This window comes from Crocodylus porosus, unplaced genomic scaffold (genome assembly GCF_001723895.1).
Source record: "Crocodylus porosus isolate Cpor-Errol unplaced genomic scaffold, CroPor_comp1, whole genome shotgun sequence".
In the NCBI taxonomy this organism is placed as follows: Eukaryota; Metazoa; Chordata; order Crocodylia; family Crocodylidae; genus Crocodylus; species Crocodylus porosus.
In genome coordinates, this window is record NW_017728886.1 from 144,967,749 (window position 1) to 144,989,167 (window position 21,419).

The 21,419-nt window shown below is 40.9% G+C and overlaps 2 protein-coding genes across 3 annotated transcripts in view; both read right to left on the reverse strand.

The window, feature by feature from the left end:
• The window catches only part of KDSR (3-ketodihydrosphingosine reductase), a 51,440-nt gene extending 50,989 nt beyond the window's left edge, over positions 1-451 (reverse strand). The window contains exon 1 of the mRNA XM_019538380.1: positions 377-451. Within this exon, the coding sequence (XP_019393925.1) occupies positions 377-451 (75 nt within the window). The remainder of the gene's footprint in view (positions 1-376) is intronic.
• Positions 185-21,419, reverse strand: part of VPS4B (vacuolar protein sorting 4 homolog B) — a 51,796-nt gene continuing 30,561 nt past the window's right edge. Inside the window, exons 9-12 of one of the 2 annotated variants that reach the window (XR_002102384.1) lie at positions 19,834-20,053; positions 13,394-13,531; positions 11,809-12,336; positions 185-196 (exon numbers count right to left, since the gene is read on the reverse strand). Coding sequence is in view for 1 of the 2 variants with exons in the window: in XM_019542275.1 (XP_019397820.1) it covers positions 12,235-12,336; positions 13,394-13,531; positions 19,834-20,053 (460 nt within the window). In the remaining variant the exon portion in view is untranslated. Of the gene's footprint in view, positions 197-9,803; positions 12,337-13,393; positions 13,532-19,833; positions 20,054-21,419 lie in introns of those variants that run through there. The other variant, XM_019542275.1, reaches the window with a different exon arrangement.

Here is a 21,419-nt window from a genome sequence, read left to right on the forward strand (position 1 = left end):
AAAGCGTTCATTTTGATTAACAGTCTACTTCAAGGTTACATAAATGTGAGAGTGCCGCGCGGCAGTTACACAAAAAAAAGAGAAAATAATATAAAGTCTTTGCTAAAAACTATAAGACAGTTACACATTGAACCCCGTCCTATTTTTGTCTGCCCACTTTTGTAGTCTGTCTAAATCTATTGCCGCCTCTCTCTCCCTTCAAGTGTGTCCACATCCCCCCACATCTTAGTGTCATCAGCAAACTTGGACAGTGTGCGCCCAAGGACCGAGCCCTTGGGGACCCCGCTGCTCACATCTTGCCAGGTTGAATATGACCCATCCACCACTACTCTCTGGGTGCGCCCCACCAGCCAATTCTTTACCCACCATTCTTTACCCATCCAGCTGTGTAGGCATCAATGCCATAGTCTCCTAATTTATTGACAAGAATGGGTTGCAGACAGTTGAACATCGTTATCAGCAATCTTGATGTGGGTGGGAATGCATGCTGTCCAGATTTGCTGACAACACCAAATTGTGGGGCGAGGTGGGCACGCTGGAGGGGAGGGACAAAATCCAGCTAGATCTAGACAAATTACAGAGGCGAGCAGATGAGAATAGGATGAAATTCAACTCAGACAAGTGCAGGGTGCTGCATCTAGGGAGAAGGAACCTGCAATATGCCTATAGGCTGGGGAACACCCTTCTTGTCAACACGGTGGCAGAAAGGGATCTTGGAGTCATTGTTGACTCCAGGATGAAAGTGAGCTGCCAATGCCAGGAAGTGGTCAGTAAGGCGAACCGCACCTTGTGATGCATCTGTAGATGCACAACAAGCAGGTCCAGGGAGGTGACCCTTCCCCTCTATGTGGCATTGGTCAGGCCACAGTTGGAGTACTGCATCCAGTTCTGGGCGCCGCACTTCAAGAGGGATGTGGCTAGCACTGAGAGGGTTCAGAGGAGGGCCACTGGCATGGTCCAGGGGCAGCAGGGCAGGCCCTATGAGGAGACGCTAAAGGGCCTGAACTTATTCAGCCTCCACAAGAGAAGGTTGAGAGGGGATCTGGTGGTCGTTTGCAAACTCACCAAGGGGGACCAGTGGAAATTGAGGGTGGCTCTGTTCCCCTGGGCCCCACACAGGGTTACTGGGAATAAGGGCCACAAATTGTTAGAGGGAAGGTTCAAGCTGGACATCAGGAGACATTACTTTAGTCAGGGCTGCCAGGCTCTGGAATGGGCTCCCAAGTGAGGTGGTGGTCTCTGTGACCTTGGGGGGTCTTCAAGAGGAGGGTTAGCAGGTATTTGGCTGGGGTGATATGACCCTGGCACCCGTTCCTGCCCAGGGCAGGGGGTTAGATCTGATGATCTGTCTAGGTCCCTTCCGACTCTTTCCTTCTTGCCAACTCTCCATAGTTCCTCCTTTCCTTTGCCGCTTTTACTGGCTACATCTCTCTCTCCTCTTCAAGTGCCCCAGGGGTCAAAGAACTACTCCCTTCCTAGTCTGTTTTACCTATCCCCACCAGCCACTGGTGTGATCATTACACTGTGATTGCTTCCTGGTGTGCTCCCAGACCAAGTCCCCGTGCTAAACTGCCTTTGACCTGCATTCCCCACCTGATCACTCACCTCAACTTGGCAAACCCCCTCATAAGGAACAGGATTAATATTCACCGTTACAGCAAGAAATGCTTAACCTAATAACACATCTCAACTGCTACTACAATAAATGCCCCCCATAACAAAGTCAGCAAAATCCATGGTTCCTACACACGTGATATCTGATCCAAAGCAGCATGCCTTCATGGCAACTACATAGCTAAAACTAAACAACTATGCACCCAAAGGAATTCTCACAGAAAAAAAATTATAAAGAACATGCACACACACAAACTGTTAGGAGCACGTTTCTCACAGAACAACCATTCCCTCTCTGACCACACTATCCTTGTGCTCAAGGGAAATATACCTAACATCTTTAAAGGACAAATATGGAAACAAAAATGCACAAGCTGGCTGGACACTAAAAACCAAAGGCTCAACACTAATGTTGGTTTTTATAGAACATAAGAAACTGACCCGATCCTGAATTATTCTTATGCATGAAAGGCAAGAATGACTACTTCTGCCTTTTGACAGGCCTTGATCTCCCAGTACTCAGCTCTTTTCTTCATCTAATTGTTTGTCTGCTACCCCTGGAAATTGCTTTCTCCCACCTCTTCCAATTGTTTTCTTTTTTTACTGTACTGTGCTGACTTCTATTCCTCAGACTTGAAAAAGATCTTGCATTCAAAAGCCTGTCTAACTCTATTCTAACTATGCAGTTGGTCCAAGAAAACATCTCTCTAAAAAATCCCAAGATTGATTTCAAAAGTCTGTGGTCGTATCAAATAGTTGTTTTGGGTTTTTTGTTTTTTTTAAAAGCCTACCTTTTCCAGCTGACATTCCTGTATTACTGTATTCTTAAAATTTCCAAATTGCATAGAAACCACTAGTTTGCCCACTCCTGTAGTAGAAGCATGAGGATATTATTTGGACTGAAGGGCCAACTTAATGAGTTTTGGTGAGCTGTTGAGGGCTCGGGTGTACCAACTGATCCTATCTGGCCCACCAGCCACCACTGAGAGCCTGAGGAGGGAGGGCTGTGCCTCATGCCACTCTGCTCTGCTGCAGCCAGGGCTGGGTCAGGATAGGATTAATTGGTAGGCTGGAGATTGCCACCCCTGTTCTACTAGAATATATTTTCCTGCGTCTCTGGAGCTGGTTACTACTCATTCTGCATGCGGTTTCATGCCAGCCTCTCCAAATTTTCCATTGTCTTTGCAGTCGGATATTTTGGAAATCTTGGAAGCCCTAATACTACTATTTCTTCCAGTTGTTCACCAAGTTTGCAAAAAGTCTTTCGTCCAAAAAAAAGGATTCAGCTGGCTTTGTTCACTCAGTTTTTGACAAACATTAAATTTCCTTCTGTTTCCTTGTAGCAAGAGTTTGATATCTAGAGAGCTGGCAAGAACATACTTATTCCTAGTTCCAGTTATACAACATGGATCCTGGTTACTGAAGATTGCATGGCAGGGATCAGTATCCACAGATTAGAAGCTGCTTCTACCTAATTGAAGTGGGAATTGATTCAGAGACTCTTACAGCTTATTTAGTCACCCTCCTCCAACCTGGAACCTAAACATGAAGAGGCAGGAAGACTCTAGTGTAAACAGTTCCCTCCCAATGCAGTACTAGTATTGGTATTATATACAACAACAGCAAGAGCTGCTTATAATTCTCATTTACCTGTCTCCACTCTGAAACAACTGATACCACTAACAGCCTGTATAGAATAGAAATGGGTAGAAAAACAAATCAGCAGCATTACATTTACTGCTGTTAATTAATGACTAGGAGCAGATTCCAAGTACCTCTTTGCCCTGCAACTCTGAAAGAAAAGAAGTTAAAAAAAAACAAGAAAAAAAAAACTATTTTGTTTATTTTTCTGTACACATCTTGTAGTTCAATAGAAAAAGAAGGAAAAATATAGCAAAAGGAAAAAGAAAAAATCTTTCACTTTGAAATAAAGTTGAAGGATAAAACAATACAGAGATTTCCCTGTTTATCTTTTTTCTGCCTTGTAAGAGAAAGGGTTGGAGTACTGCTGTAGGTGTAATGGGCTAGGACATTTGCAAGAAGCAAAAGTTTTTTTGGCGATAACCTTTATTGGACCAACTATATAGCATTAAAAAAAAGATGAAAAAAAAAAATCGAGAAGATGAAACAGAAGCATGGAGGCAACAGAAGAAAATGAAGCTAGAAGAGAGAATAATTGGAAGGAAGAAAGTAAGGAAGAAAAATTAATTTAAAAGCACATTAAAACAGGGGTTAGCAACGCCCACAGCCTTGACTTGTAAGATGTTGGTATGCCAAAGGCAGACAGCAAGGGAGCCAGAAGGGGCCTGAGCCTTGCTGTGGCAGCACAGCCCTGGCCCCTCCTTGCCACGTGACCCAAGGCACATGTGAACTCACCACCAGCAATGAGCTGGGCTAGGACTCCGCAGACCATAGTGCAGCTACTTGCAGCCTCCCAGTTGCCTGTCAAAGCTGGGCTAGGCTCTGGGAGCTTGGGCAGCTCACAGCAGGTGGCAGGGAGGCTGCAAGCAGCTCCACCAGGATCTGAGGAATTCTGGCCTGGCTTGTTGCCGGTGGCAAGTGCATATGTGGATGCACATGTGCAAGATGGATGGCAGGGAAGGAGCTGGAGCTGCACTGTCACAACAAGGATCAGGTCCCTTGTGGCTCCCCTGTTATCTGCCATGAGGCACGTGCGCCAAGAAAAATGCTTTCGCATGCCATTCTCTGGCACACATGCTGGGGGTTGCCTACCCCTGCATTAAAAGAATAAGACAAAGGCAGGTAGAAACTGCTGTTTAAATGTCAGTAAAGGGAAAAATCCATTATCAAACCATTTTCTCTTTAAGTGACAAGACTAATTGTCCCTCTCCAGTGTTTATTTACCTAGGCACAAAGAAAGGCAGTTAGGCATGTTAGTCTAGAATCAGACAGAAGGCAGGGCGGCACCTTAGAGACTAACTCATTCAGGAACATGTTAAAATTTTGTAGATGACCTACTTCATCAGATGTTGTGTAAGCATGGAATACAGTAAACGTGTTTTAATAGGTGGAAAGACAAAAATGTACACCTTTCACCAAGTTTCAGGGATGTATTTGGTAGCTGTGTTGGTCTGAGACCAAAACAAAATGCAAAAAACTCTAGAACTCTTGGTCCAGAGATGATGCCTTTTATTAGACCGACTATGAAACTGCAAAATAAAATAAAAAAAATCTTTTTCCGCAAGATTTCAGACACATGCACCGTTCCTCAGGCTCAGGGAAAATTAGAGAGTGTAAAACATCTCCATAGGTAAAAAATAAACTTCATTTTTGCACAGAGGAAGCTGAAGATGGAAGTCTGTCCCTCTGGACCCATGAGAGTGCCTCTGTAAGTGGCTTTTTGATGTGCAGATAAAGCATTCCTTCCCTGGTGGTGTCAAGTGGCAGAAAGGCAGGGAGGTGTAGAAATCTTTCTTTGGGTTTTGGTTGTACCTGTGTTGGTCTAAGGATGTAGGCAGGCAAGGTTCTTGGAAATCTTTCTTGTTGTTCAGTAATGAAGTTTAAATCCAAAAAATTGGCTAATATTTGGCATTTTCCATGTTTTAGGGATGTATTCGGTAGTTGTGTTGGTCTGAGAAAAAAGAAATGCAGAACTCTAGAACTCTTGGTTCAGAGATGATGACTTTTATTAGACCAACGAAGAAGATCGCAAAAGATATTTTCCCCCCCAATTTCTTAGTTGGTCTAATTAAAAGCATCATCCCTGAACCAAGAGCTCTAGAGTTTTGCACCTTCTTCCAATGCTGACACTGATGTCTTTGTGTACAATCCACAAATACTGACTTTTTTTAACTCAGTTGAGATTTGTGGTAGTTGAAAGTCAAGCACCAATGGCCCCAGAATAAGGTGAAACACTTAACAATCCAGAGAATCAGAATAGAAACCAGCCTAAATAATCATTCTATGGAAGATCTCAGGTGCAAAAATTGAAAATGCCATATTCCTCACTGTGCACAATGCTTTTTAAGAATATTATCAACTATTGCTGCTTCAGAAGTAAATCTGATGGACCGGGAAGATGACATCACTGTCTGTCAAGATACTCTCTCAAAGGTGGGGTAGCTAGCCCTGCACGGAAGTAAATCGTAATGCTGTCTTTAGGATCCACTGCAATATGCAGGCCTAGACCAGAATGCACATTCTGAATCAAAGATCTGTGGACACTGAATTGTACATACTGAAAGATAACAGGACTAAATAAGGTGATTTTGATTTCCTATGCCATGTGGTTCCACGTACATGGTATAGATGTTCCACAGCCTCATTCCTTCATTGTATAGATGAATTTAGTTATTAATGTGGATATGTACAAGACAATATAACATATGTGCTTATAAAGACATTCTTTTAAATTGGGGTAAATTCTAAAGAAGTGGCAAAGAAGGTCAAAAAGAAAATATTTGCTTTTTTGGCACTTAAGAGCCATGGCAAGGTTTCACTAGTGTGGCCTTTGTCATCCTCACTGCAAGAATTTGTGAGGCAAGTATTTCTTAGGGCTACATTTTTTTATTGGACCGACTGTTTAGTTGAGATAGAGTTGCACAAGCTTTCAAATGCAGAGCATTCTTCAGGTTGCACTCAAGACAGTACAAGGGACAAAAAAAATACAGGGTGGATCTTGGCAGATATTACTTTTCTCATGATCCATATACCAGTTTCCTGCAACAGTGACCTACTCTTTAAACTGTTTGTCATGGGATAAAATAAAATGGCAGATCTGTTCCCAAAATGGCATATCCACCACAAATGTAATGTTTGGACAGGTATTCCAGCCCACCAGTATCCCTCAAGCTCCCACATTCAAGAGGGAGGAGGGAGGAAGGGAGAGGGAGTGGCTGGCTTCCTGGAACTTGCAAGGTACACTGCTCCTTGCTCAGTCTTGCTGATCTAGTTGCATCAAATAGGGTGGAATTATAAGGGTGGTGTGGCTGGAAGAGCTCCAGCTCTGCTGGCCATGTAACTGCCCCCCTTCCTGGTGCTTTGGTCACAGGCCAGGCCCCCCTCTCCCCCCACAGTGCTGTCGGGGTGCTAGAGGACAGGCTCTTGCCCACACTCTGACAGTCATGGTGATAAGTTCCTTCCCTGCAATTAAAAATGCAAGCAAAAGCCAATTTATTGGCTGCAGGACCCCAAGGAAAAGTCCCACAGCTCTGAGGACCAACAACAACAAAAAAACACTGGGGCTGCTTGCCTACCAGTGGTACTTGCAGGCAGCTCAAGACCAGAGACCATCAGTGGTCTCTAGTCATAGTAAGAACAGATCAGTCAGTTGAGGAGGGGAGGGAGAGGACTATACTGCTGGCCTGTTTCCAGCCGCAGCTGCTCCCTAGGGTGCAGAAGTGCCCTGTTGTGCATCTGTATCCTCTACCAATGCTAACAACAGTATATTGTAACTAAGGCTTGAAAAGGCATTCATTTCCAGCAGTGGACATTTCTGAGAAGTTTCCACAGCTAAAACATTTCCTGAAGAGGAAGCAGTATAGGCATTTAGCCTGCACCTGCCCCCTCTGCCCTGCTCTCCATGCCTTCTCCAGATTGGAGTAATCCTGCTCTGGGGAAGACATGGGAAGCAGTGGCTGCTTCAAGTCCCACTTTACCTAGATTGATCTGAGAGGGTAGACAGATAGGGGATGTGCAAGGGGGAATTGTCCAGACTAGGGATCCCTAGTAATTCTCACCTACAAATCTCATAGATCACTGGGAAATGATTGAGAGGGAATTTTGGTTTATGAAGTTAATAAAATTGCAAAGCACATATTACATCTTTGAAAAGACTGGCTTTACCTTACAGTTTATGATTAAAGAAGGTGGGGCAGATAACTTAATGCCAACTTTGCCAATCTACTCCATATTGCTTAAATCCATCTGGGTAGGCAAGGGAAGAGAACAGAGAAAGAAATTATGGCCTTGCACTCAAAACGGGGGCATGTGCTCACAAATCCCAGAGAAATTTATTCCTTGATGGTCAGACTATTGGATGAAAATTCCTCAGGCCGGAGTTCTCTTACTCAATGCGTCTACAGCACAGCAAGTGAAGAGTCAAAAGAAATGGTATTTAGATGGGTGGGAAGAAATGTGTCAAGCATACTGAAGACAGATCCTGAAAGTGGCTGTAGGAGAGTACACACAGATTGGCTTCCCTGCTGCATTTCTGGGCTTGCTGTATAGGAGCCACAAGGAGCAGGACTAAGGAGGTAGGGCATAATCAAGTGCATCTTTGCCCAGAAACATCAAGGTGATAGGGCACATGCCCCTAGAACAGGGGTATCAAAAATACAGCCTGCAGAACACCATTATCTGGTTCTAGTGCTGCCCCACATAGCACATGTGGTACCTGCCCCAGCTGATCTGGGTCAGGTGCTGCATGCAGAATGGGTCTTGGACTGCCTGCTGAATGCAGTGCAGTCCCAGATTGGCTTGGTTCAGTGCCATATGCTGGATCCAGTCTGGGTCTGTAGGCCCAATCTGATCTCCAGGGCCAGCCATGCACCAACTTATCCAGCTCACGGACCCACCCCACACCACTCATCTGGCCCATGGACCCAGATGAATTCTAACACCCCTAACCTAGACAGTCTATTAAGTTCCTGGAACATACTGGGAATAAGAAAGTAGAAGAAAATATTGGGGAAATCTGCTTTTAGATTCGGTTCCAGTAGGATGGAACTGGATGAAATCTTAAGTAGTGGAAAGTAACTTGAGTAGAAGTGATAATACAAAGTTCACCATTCTATGAAAATCAGAGAGCAGAATTAAAATAACCAACCAAATCAGACCACAACAAAACTCAGGGAACCGGTAGGTAGAGTCTCCTGGGAAGATGATCAAAAGGATAACAGGTTGGCTATACACAGTTGTATGTGGAAAATTCAGATCTCCAGTCTACAGTAAGTCTGTTTTTGGATTTCCAAACTATTCTTTAAAACTTTTAGTATGACCATATTCACTCACATACTACACACATCCTTTCAGAAAAACCTTCAATCTAGAACTGGAGCATGTGTGTTGTAAATGGAGATGTTCATGCCAGAGTTGAAGCCATGGGGGTGCCATAATGGCTTCTGGGAGCTGTGTGCCCTCTTTTCTCTTCCTGGGAACAGGAGACTCAGGCGCTGCCAAATTTGTAGCAGGTTTTTGCAAAGCAGCCACCAATACCACAGCAGTTACTATGGAGTTAAAATTTGAGTGGCAAACTTTGCACAGAAAGATCAAGTGATGCTGAAGAGTAGACTCTATCCCTGCTTCATGCAGCCTCATTCAGCCACAACTCTTGAAGAAAATCTGTCTTTAATTTGCCTTCCCAAAACAAAGTGCATCTTATTTGGGAGGGCATGGTATGATAGAAAATATGGTATTCCATAAAAACATAGTAGCTTGTTTCTAAAGTACTAATACACAAATTTGAGCCAACATTTTGTGGTAGGTGAATGGGTTACTACTTCACCAATTTTGTTCCTGTTAAACATTCAAAACCCTAAAACGCTGTGCAGTTTTTAGGATCATTTTCATTTGCTTTTCTGACTAGTGAATAATAATCCATTTATTGCACCTTGAAAAATATCCGAGTGTAAAAGTCAGCAGGGAAACACAAAAAACAATTGTATTAACACATATTCAAGTTGCAACATAAGGTACCCCAAGATTTGCAAATTTAGAATTCAGGTTGTCTGGACAATCTTAAGTGCACTCCTTTTTGCATCTACATTATGATACTGTTTTCAAATTACATTACCACGTATTTTTCCATGAAACCCATCTTATTCAGTGAAGCCCCTCCAAAGCTGCTGGAGTGTTTACAAGTATTTAGTGTAACTTCATTTAATGAATGTGTTCCATACCAACCAATTTAACAGAGAATAAGCCAACCTTATTTCACTAAGCGTACTGTTCCACTTAAGGGAAAAGATCTTCTGTGGGGAAAAAAAATGAGGCATTCCAAATGAAATGACCACTGAAGTCTGAAATATACCAAGTCTAAGACTGCCCTGTATGTTAATATGAAGCTAAATCAAGTCATACTTCATACCTTATATTGAATGTATGGTCAATTATCTTTCCTAGCATATACAGAATTTTAACTTCTAATAGTCTAAGCAATCAAACATAGTCCTTCATAGACTTAAAGTTACTTTAGTTATGAACCTGTAGTTTAAAACTGAAAGCTTAAGAAAAACAAAAAAATGTTTTATTCCTTATTTGTACTTCACAAAATTAAGATCAGCTGATTACATTTTGACATCTTATGTTTCATTTCTTTCAATATTTCCTTCTAGGGAAAAAAAAAAACACTGAAAAGTTTTCTGTAGGTTGAAGTCTGATACTTTAAACACTACTGTTTATTTGCAATATTATTTCCCACACAACTACATGCCAGTGGGTTTTTTCTGAGGGTTGAAGAGTCCAGCTACGGTGTGATATATAGATAGTGTGAGATGTATATCACACACTAGCTGGACATATCTGTATAATGCCAACTTTGCCAATCTACCCCATATTGCTTAAATCCATTTTCATTTTTTACAATAGAACACCCAAGCTGTTTACAGATACAGCAAAATATTACATACAGAACCTTTCCCACAACTGAGCAAACAAGAGGTTACTCAAATTTGACAGGTATACATTTTTATTCTAATGCATTAAACAACATTAAGGGATTAACAGAGTTGAACTAATGGTGACCCACTAATGGTGATCCAGAATAAATGGGTCTGCCCAAGGATAAATCTCTCTGAACCCCAGGATTATTACAATAAGGATCTGAAGTTTCAAATGACATCAAAGTTGCAAATATTTGGAATTATGAACACAAGGTGCAATAGAAAGCTAAGGCATGCGTGTCACAGCTGAGTATACATAATATGGAATAGTGGGTGTATGCAATACTAGAAATAAACTCTTGGTGTTATGAGGCTTGCAAGAGAAATCTTTACCCGATTGCTTCTGTATAATATTATACTGCAGAAAAGATAACTGTTCCTAAGTTTAACATCCAGTAGTAAATTGCATCTATGAGATGTAATAGAAAATTTGTCCAGGGCCCCTCTGAAGATTGAACATTGAAGAAAAACTCAAAGAACGTGTCCAATAATGTACTAGGACATTTTACTTCATTCAAGTACAGCAAAATTTCACCAGTCTCAACGATTTGTAAAGTACACAAATATGTACATAAAAGAAAACCAAAACCCATCAAAAAAGGTGGCGTGTGTGTGTGTGTGTGTGTGTGTGTGTGTGTATAGATATGAAATGTGCAAATTTATTTAAATGCAAGTTAGTTTAAACAAAGCATATATATGCATGAGAGAAATTTACAGTGTTAATGGAATGTATTGTACTATAGATATCTAAATGCTCTTTCATATCTACAGCCAGTGCAAACTTACAAAGGCACAACTCATTGCTGACATTATAATGCTGTAAGTTACATTCAAACATATCTTAAAATTCAAACTCCTTTAAAAAACAAAAAAAAACAAAAAAAAACAACCATGGAAGTAACCCGTTATGACTTTTTTGCTCAGATGCCAGCCTTACCCCAGAAATGTAAGCAACAAACAGATATACAGTATGCCCTGGACTGATCAGAAAGGTTTTAATTTAAACCACCACCTCAAAGTTTTTGGCCAGACCTCCTACTACTTCCTCCTCCAGTTTCTTGGGGTCTGATAATAAAAATTAAAAGATAATACCAGTAGTACCTCTCTTACAACATCTAATAACTAGCTATACTTGCTGGCCTCAACTACAGAAACTCCTGAGATAGTCCTCTAAAACTTTTTCAGTACATTTAGTCAAAACTGCAGAAAAATCTGAATTAAAAAAAACTAAGTGAAGTTTCTTCCAAGATACTTACATTTAATGTGTCTTTGCTAGACTGCACAGTGACAGGTGCCTACCAACTAGCAGGGTTAAAAACCAACAACTTCCTGTTTTAAGGCAATTTTTCAACAGAATGGGGGAGCTGCAAATATTAGGTCAATATCACTATTTAACAAAGTACTGGTCATTATATAAATTCAAAAATCTTTACTCCCCATCACAGTGTTCTGTGCTTATTTGACAGGAAACCCCCACCAGCAATGTTTTAGCAGAAAAATGTATTGCATTTTTCTAAATGAAAATATAGCCATTACTATGCAGGCACACTGACTGACACCGAGAATACCTGACAGTTAAATTAAAAAAAGTGGGAGGGGGGGAAGAGAAGGGGGCCATCTTCCACTGGGTCTACTGGAAGTTCATGTAGCTTACAGCCACATCTACAACAAATGATCTAAAAGCTAACATTACTAAAATGTAACTAATATTGTAAGGGGGTTCTAAGTTTTTAATAGAATTTGCCACATCACTTGCTTTGCAATATCATCCTAAAATTATACTCTTAATTTTACCTCTTAATAAAAGATACTTAATAGACATTGGAGGAAAACAGTACAATACAAAAGCTCTAGGGTCTTTTTGCAAAGATACCTTCTATTCCATGTGCAAAGTAAGAAGGGAGTGATTTAATTGGCAATTATTTGAAGTGCCATCAATAAGGACACAAAAAATATTTAAAGCAAAAACAAGTTCAAACGATCTGCAATGATCTTTGGTTTAGCCTTCTTGACCAAAGTCTTCTGTAAACTTCTTCAATTTTTCTAGATCCTGTTCATTTACTGTTGGTTTTGTATTAGCTAATGACCTGAGCATATCAGCCTAAAAAGAGGGGGAAAAGGCAAAAGATAATTATAGAACACAACTTAAACAAAAGTATCACATTTGATAATCAAATACACCCAACTAAACATTTCTATCAAGATAGGCACAGAATTATAAGCCAGACTAAACATTTCCACATGCACTTTTCACTTCCATAGATAAGATTTTATCTTGTGAAACCAAAGGGTCAAAGATCTCAGCAATATTTCTAATAATTAAACCATTAAGAATTTAAATTTAATCCACTCTACTACCTTATACATGATTTGGCTTAACAATGTTTATTGGAAAGGAAGAAAAAAATCCAGTGTTTTCTGTCTCGGTTCCTCATTATTCTAACTTTAAATTGCAAGAACTTTTACTGAAAGAGGAAAGATGTTTCTATGTACTGCACAGTACAATGCTCCAGAAAGCAAGTTTGTATGTAATGCAAATATTTTACTTGATCTCTAGCAAAGTTGTTACTCATGATCGATAGTAAACTCCCTTGTTAAATAAAATAGTTAACAATTCACCAACAGTCAGTATTGGTGTGATTTCAATCCAGCTATGTTCTTCTATATACACACTCTGGATTTTCTTGGTCTACAGCATTTGATTTTTGTGACCATCCCTCTAATCCTGCTTACCCCATTTGGAAAATATCTGCCAAGTAATGGGAGTAAGTTCACATGGTAAAAGATCCTGTTTGTTTAGTTCTCAGTGACAATGCCATTTTAAATCCAAAATGGGAGTCACAAAGGTTGTTTAGCATAATATGTAGGTAGATTTAATTAGGCAGAAAATTTCTTCTTCCAATATCTAAGTGAACAGGCCCAACATCCTTCCAAAACATACGACTTTAATACAGAAAGCAGAATCTTGTTGTGGCTTACTTCATTCAGAACTGCACTACTAGATGTATCAGAAGTGTCAAAAATGTTTGTGCCATTCAGCTAACAGAAACATGCTTCTGTAACCGATCCATTGATTTAGAGGGCTCATGTCAGCTGCACGCCGAATAGATTTTCTAGAAGTTGTGAAGGAACAAATTAAAAAAAAAAAAAATACTGACCATGGAAACATGGGGCTCAAATAGCTTATCCCCTGGGACTTCCATCCATGTCATTTCAATGGCTTCTGGATCACCTGGAGAGCATGGGGTAAGTAAATCTACCAAAACATCTGGATTAGACAGTGATGGTCCTTTTACCTGGAAATAATAAATATTATATTTAAAAGTAGGGATTACTTACAGACCACTCAGACAAGCTTAAACACTACAAAAGGTTTTTGTCACTGCATTACTATGGAAAAAATGAGGAGCAAGAGAACTTTTCATACCTGCTTTGAAAGCCATGAGAAGGAAAACACTGAAATTCTCATCCCCTTACAGACTCAAAATCCATAAAAGCACCACTGTTAATGCCTTGTCTTTCAAGAAGTTACTATTTACCAACTGCAGCTAAAATGTGAGAGGCTGTTAGGAGCCAAAACCATTAGTTAAAAATCTAACCAAACCATAACAAATATGAAATATCATGCCGGTTTTCTTCTCACTGGGAGGCTCCACTTCTTAGGTGAAGCCCTGCGATATAAGCTGGACTTTATCTGACCATGTTAGTAACAGTACTTCTCAAAAAGTGCTGCAGCAGGTGGACAGTTGAAAGGCCACTTCCAAGGATTAGTATCAGCTGCTTCCTTTGGGATTTATCAAGTCCCAAGTTCCTGTAGAAAGCCTGGAATGCTGGGAAAAAAAAAAATCTTTTTGTATGAGTATACTTCCAAAAGCAACTCAAGATTTAAGGATGATCACTGTTTAAGAAGGAGCAGATCAGCTAATGCAAACAGGTTCCCACTGCATCTGGATATGCACCCTACAGTACAAAGCAGTTAAGAAACACTCAGCGATGCCTTTTGTATGTTGAGACATTGTGAAGCATTATTTCAGCTCCTATGTTATGGGGCTTGACATGGAATGTGGAGACATCTAGTGGAAGAAAAGCAGTTATACCTTATTTCAACCCACATGCACATATACAACATTTGTACCGCTATGCTTATTTGCCAGGTGTCCCACGTTAAGGCTGTCAATTCTGGCTTACTTCATCATTATCTGTCATACTTAAGAGCCATAAGAATAGAACAGACCTGCAGGAACTGAAAGGCATTTATGATGTAGCTGTCCAAAATAGCAGGGGACTGGACTCATAACCAAGGAGCACCTTCTGCTCCTGTATTCCCAGCTTCTTTTAAAAGGATGATGGTATGACAGAGGGCGTGGGGGCAGGGAGAAACAATATAAATATATCAAGTAGGGGGTGCACGGATAATGCTTTTCTTGGTTGATACAGATAGCTGATGATTAACCAGTCACACTGGCTGAGGCTTATCCAATATTTAGTAATAGTGCAAGGCATTTTAAACTACTGACAAATAAACTTTTTTGTTAATTTTGCATTTATAACACAGAAACCTCCTGCCTACTCCAGCACTCAATGAGGAAGATGGTGACTGCCTTATTCCCACACGTTGCCCCCTTACCTAGAGCTCCTACCCACAACCCCACTTCCTGTGCAGCCCATGCATGGGGTGGACCCTCATGTGGACAGCAGCGCTGGGCACATTTGGAGCCTCAGAGTACACCACTGCCTCAGTGCCGGTGGGTCCCATGCAGCCCAGCTCCCGTGGTCAGCTGGGATAACGCACTTTTGCAAGGGCACCCAGTGCCTGGTGAAGCAAAATATCCCTCGTGTGATGCCTTACCCCACCCATGCCCAGCTCAACATCCCTGCAGCAGCCCTGGTGCTCAGGCCCCCCTGCTGTGATGCCAGTGGCAGCAGTAGCCAGTAACGGTCCCTTTGATGCTAAGCATGGCACCATGTGACTGCTTCCCAGCGGCCCTTCCACCTCCCACTGCTCTCGCTGGGACCTGTAGCTTGCCATGGGCTTGAGCCGGTGGTGGGGCACGGGGACCGGACTACACTCACCAGGATGCTCCACCAGACTACACTCACCAGGATGCTCCACATACGCAGCCATACTTACTGGCCACAACAACACCCCCCCCCCCCAAAAAAAGCCAAAAATGTAATTTCTCCTTTTATTGACGTTGAACCGATAGTCAACCAATATAAAAAAAATCAGTGCGCCCTCAGTGTTAACCTTTTAGTACTCTGAGAATACAATGCATTTATTAATTGGTTTTCAGTGTCTTCAGAACAAAGAATAGCTTGCACAGTAAAAGTTCTGTTAACCAGCATCTTACAAGCCAGCATACTCTACTAACCGGCATGCTGGCTTGCCAGAAAGTGAAACCAGAAGTGTCCCCATGGCCCGGGGCAAAGCAGCCCACGCTGCAGAGCCCCCACAGCCTGGGGGCATAACAGGCTGCACGGGGCCTGCCTCCCTGTCCCACAAAAGAGGCAGTGATGCGGCAGGAGGGGCAGAGGGACGCCCCAGACATGGTGGGAGAAGTGGTGGCTAGGGCTGCCCAATTAACCAGCACATTTTGTTATCTGGCTTCCCCCATTCCTGGGGGGATGCCAGATAACAGCTTTTACTGTAGCTTTTTGTGGCCTAAAAGGTTCTACCATAAAATAAATAAATCAAAGCTAAAGATTTTCACACCTTCAATTAGAATAACCATGTCCACTGAAAGCATAACCCTGGAAATGGCTTATGTTTTGGCTACAGAAGCCATCTAGAGAAGTTATAACATTTTGGACAGACGCAGAACTAGCAGTACCATCTGTCCTTGTGCTACTCTGAGTTGACAGCATTGAATTATTTAAGGACTATAGTAAACCATGTCAGGAGAGTCATCTCTCTCTGACCACCTCAAGGAATCTTACAGTTTGCAGACAAACATGAACAAAATGCCAGGTGTCAAGTTTTGGGGCTCCCAGATATGAATTAGACTAAATGTTTGTCCAAAGTGTCATTTAAATAAAAGCTAACAAACATTTAAAGTGTACCAAGTACGTTTCAGATTTTACCTTATGAAGAAAGGAAGCAATTGGAAAATCCCAGATGAAGGATGCCTTAATGCAATTCAACTACCGATATATTTATAAGAAATACACCATTTTGTACTGTTCTTAGCAACTGCAAATTACCAAAAGGAAAAAATTAAGGTGAGACTACAAAAACTAATCAACTAGAATGTCTTCATAAGGAGACAAGACACTACACTGGGTCAGACCAGAAGTCCATCTAGCCCAGTATCCAGTCTTTAGCAGTGGTACTAGATGCTTTACAGGAAGAGCATATGAAAAGAGTATAATCGAGAATGATCCATCTCCCTGGCATCCACCAGCATTGATTTAGGGATGTTAGAGGATACATCCCTGACTTTTCTGCTTAATAGCTCTTAATGGATCTATGATCCATGAATTTGTGTAGTCCCTTTTTTGAACCTGGCTAAGCCATTTACCTCCATAACCTCCTGTGGCAATGAGTGCCACAAGTTAACTCCAAGTTGAACAAAAAGACTTGGTGACTAGCAGCTGCTCCCTGTTCACTTTGCTCACCCTTCATGATTTTACGGACCTCTTATATCCCCCCTTCCGCCTTCTCCTTTCCAAACTGAAAAGTGCTAGCCTTTTAGTCTCTGCTGGTAGGGCAACTGCTCCATACCCCTGACCATCTCAGAAAAGGGCAACTAATTCTACTGTATCCTTTTTGAGATATGGAGACAAGAACTCAGCACACACTGTTCAAGAAGTAGATGCATCAGGGATCTGTAGAGTGGCATTATAGTCTTAGTTTTGTTTTAAATTTTATTGGCTTTTTTTGGTCATCACTAAGTTCTCTACAAACATCAGCTCAGTTCAATCTACAGTAACTCCAAGGTCTCTTTCCCAAGCTGGACTAGCTAGTTCACAACCTAGCACTGTATACATTAACTGAGGTTATTTTTCTCCCTATGCATTATGTTGCATTTGTTGACACTTAAAAGTTCATCTGTCACTTTTTTTGCCCACTCACTTATCTTGGTTAGGTCTTTCTGCAGCTCTTCTTCATCAACTTGTGATTGACCACCTAGGATAATTTAGTATCATCTGCAAACTTGGAGAGTTCACTGTGCACTCTGACTTCCAGATCACATAAGAAAATGTTGAACAAAACCAGACCCAGCCCAGATCCCTGCAGAGTCCACTTCTGACCTTTTCCCCTGAAAAATGACCGTAGACCATTTAGTCTTACCCCTTCCTTGCTTCCAACACTTTTATCCAGTACTCAATCCATGAACCTTCTCTCCAATCCTGTGCCAACTCAGATTAAAAGCCTCTGGTGAGGGACCTTGTCAAAAGCATTTTGAAAATCTAAATGTATTATAACTGGATACCTCTTGTCCATGTCCTTGTTAACATGCTCAGAGAACTCCAGATTAGTGAAGCAGGATTTCCCTTTACAAAAATCATGCTGACTCACCCCCAGCGTATCATATTTGTCCATGTGACTGATTATTTTATTCTTTATGATTCTAACAACTTGCTATGAATGGGAGGGAGATTCACTGGTTTGCAGTTTACAGAATCACCTCTGAAGCCCTTTTTCAAGATGGGTGTTACGTTAGCAAATCACCAGTCCTCTGGCAGAGGCCATTTGTAATGATAGGTTATATGGTATCGCCAACAGTTCTGCGGTTTCACATTTCTTCACAGCTATGAGAACTCAGGACTAAACAATAATCTAATTCTAGGCTCCAAAACAGGTTTTTCATCTCATACTAGCTCAGGTTGTTGAGGATATTCCAATTTTAACACTGGCCAATGAAATCTCCTCTCCTTTTCTCAGATGAGAATGTAATCAGTGATGTTTTATTAAGTCAACCTCCCTTTAGACCAGAGACTTTAATTAATTAAAACAAATACTGAATATCCTAAACTGTAAGAATTGTATTAATAGGAAAAAAGTAGTCATAAGAATCTAGTAAGAAAATATTTGACCTGTCAACAGACCAGCACCGTTTTAATTCAGGAAGGGAGATGAAGGATAGCTCCCTGGTCAGGAAGTTTTTTCAGACATTGACAATATCTTTTTAACACATACTCTCTGAACTGCTACTGTGGAAAAAACTCTGGGACATGGCATTTACTTGTGAAGTCCACTAGTCAGGCTGTAGACAGATCTATGTATCTATACACTTCTCTCTCTATGACAGGGGTCATAAAGAAGTAAATAGTCTACACACATGCGCACTAATAAAGTGTACAAGGGTTATTCAAATAGGTTATATTTACACACACACACACACACACACACACACACTGTGCCATTGCTATTTGTCCTTCGGGAACCATAGCATTGATGCTCATGTGGAAGTGGCCAGTGGATCTCATAACCAAGCTAAAACCATGCCCAAGGACCATTATTATCAAGCCAATGTGCTTTACTAACTTTAACGTTTTTTAAGTATGTGAGGATGCAGCTGGATCCTCAGTGCAGATTTAAGTGTACAAGGATGGCCCTGCTTTGAGCAGGGACTTGCACTAGACAGGGAGTTGCTCCTGAGGTCCCTTCAACCCAAATTTTCTAGTACTCTAAGACCCTTGTATCAACATCTCGGTATCTATTCTCCTTCATCCAAGAACTGGACTGAACTTGCTACTTGGAAGGTACATGGATATAAAACCTAGCTTCAAACAAAGCTTCTCCGTTTAATTGGTACTGTAGAGCCCAGGTTATCATAAAGTTTAATTTCTATTTATTTTTTTAATTTGAGAAGATACCATCTCTGTTGAGTAGCAGTGAGGTAAACCTTGGGCTTAAAAAATTAGAAGGAGAATCTGAATGAATCTGACAGACTAATTTTGGCTTAGCAGAAGCCAAAGAAATGCTGCCAGACAGGTTATATGAAACCCATCCTACCTAATCCTGCACACTTGCACAAATTTCAGATAAAGGCAATTTAACACCTAGAAAAAAAAAAGTGGCAGAAATAAGTAATTCCTTTCTTCTTGTTCTACTTTGAAAAGGCAGTAGATAGAAAGGATGTTACCTGCTCCTCAATTAGACCTACTCCATGTTTCTGACTTTTAATACATGGTTGATCGTTCATCCATTCCCAAATGCATAAACTGTATTTGTCGATTAAATGTGAAGCAGGGATTTTGATGCAACAACTAAACTTAGCCACTTTCAACTGACGTGAAGAGACTGCCGACTCTGAGTAGCAACTAAAGCCCAGATGAAATGTGTCAGTCAGGATAACTCATGAATACTTGGAAGGGGATGGGTGCCAATGTGCATGGTCGACAGCCCAGAGGCTGCAAGTTTGAAACCACAACAGAATTGCTCACAGTGTGGCCCTTTAGATTCAATGAATCTGCAAATTCTACTAAATACCTTGTCACAAGGACTCAAAAAAGAAAGACTTGGATCACAGACATCAGTTCATACGATATAAAACCCCCATATGAAATATGAAACAAACACTCTTTCTTTCAGGTAGATTAAAAAATAAAATAAACTCAAAATTAAAAGCAGGCAATTCTGCAACTTACTTACTTTTTTAAAGTGAGTAGCTGATTGCACTTTCCTAACAGGCTGCATCAGTGCATCACGTACAATGATGCTTATATCAGCACCTGAATAGCCATCAGTTCTCTTCCCAAGCTCTCGATAATCTGATTCTGTCAGCTCGTTTGGAGTGGTCCCAAGATGAAGCTTGAACATTGCAGACCTGGCATGGTCTTCAGGCAAAGGAATATAGATACGCTTCTCAAACCTTGTTTAAAAAAACAAACAAACCCACAAACATTCACTCCTGTATTTGCAATGTAAAGTAGTTTATGCCAACTAGTATACATAGTTTTCTTTCTGAAAGAACTAGAGAAAAGGAAAGCATTCAAGTATTGCAGCTTTTCAAAGCATGGGTATAAAAGTGGAAAATGCAGAATATTAAAAAAAAACTATTTTAGAAGCTTGCTTGCTCTAATAGCAAGCTTCCTAATTAAAATTACATAGATAATATCACCTCCTTTGCTTAAAATTTTTCCTAACTTTCAGAAATTTCCATTTGAGATTGCATTTTTTCACCGTCTAGGTACAAAGCTTAATCATTTCTAGAAAAAAATCTAAAAGGAGAAATCCCTTTATCGTTGAGTTTTGGACTTAGAAACAGAAAATGTATTGGCAGGGTAGGGAGGGAGGGGAGATTTAATGACCCTCCACTACAAGTACCTGTTCAGTTTGTTTAAAAATTATTTGAATAAAGTTAGTAAACTAAGTGATGTCAGAGGACATTAAGCATTACTGTGCTCCAAGATGTTAGCAGTTAAAACGCCTCCCCACACACATACCCCTAAACACTATAAACATGGTATCAGTAGATGGCTTTGGTAACTGCAGTACTTTAAACACAAGCATGGTGACTGTTCTGATTACTGGGATAATTTTTCACAATTAAAAAGATGACTATTTTATAAGCAGCAGTATAAGAGGTATAGGAGAAAAAACCCAGAGGAAAACTAAAAATTTTACAGTACTGCTGTGTTATGACAAAGTGAGACAAGAACTTGAGTTTCTCTTCCCCTTCCCTATCATGAAGCACAGCTGCTACACTGTAAACAAAGACAAAACATACACCATTAACCTACAGAAAATCAGAACCAGCCAAGTCTACACTATAAGCAAAGTATTTGGCAGTCAAGTTCATGGCTTATATACGCAACCCAATTAAAAACAAACACATATCTCCATGATACCCATCTAAGAGCATGTACCATGTCACCCATGTTTATTCACCAGGTTGCTTAGCTGTGGATTACTGCATTTGCCTGATGTTGAAACACTGTGGGACTGTTACCCAAGCTTTTTTGGCATGCACTAGCAGAGTATCAAGAGGGCACGAAAACGCATGGTGCAGACCTACATAACATTTGAAATTGAGGTGTAAAAGAGTTTGAAATGTTTATTTTATTTTTTTAAAGCAGCATTTCAACTGCAGAGACGCAAAGTAGGGGTGTATCAATAAAGATTTTATTGGCCGATACCAATGGCTGATTATTAACCAGCCATATCAGCCGACACCGATCTGATGGCTGATTTACAGGAATGTAGCCGGGCAGCTTGGAGAACAGCCTGCTGGTAAG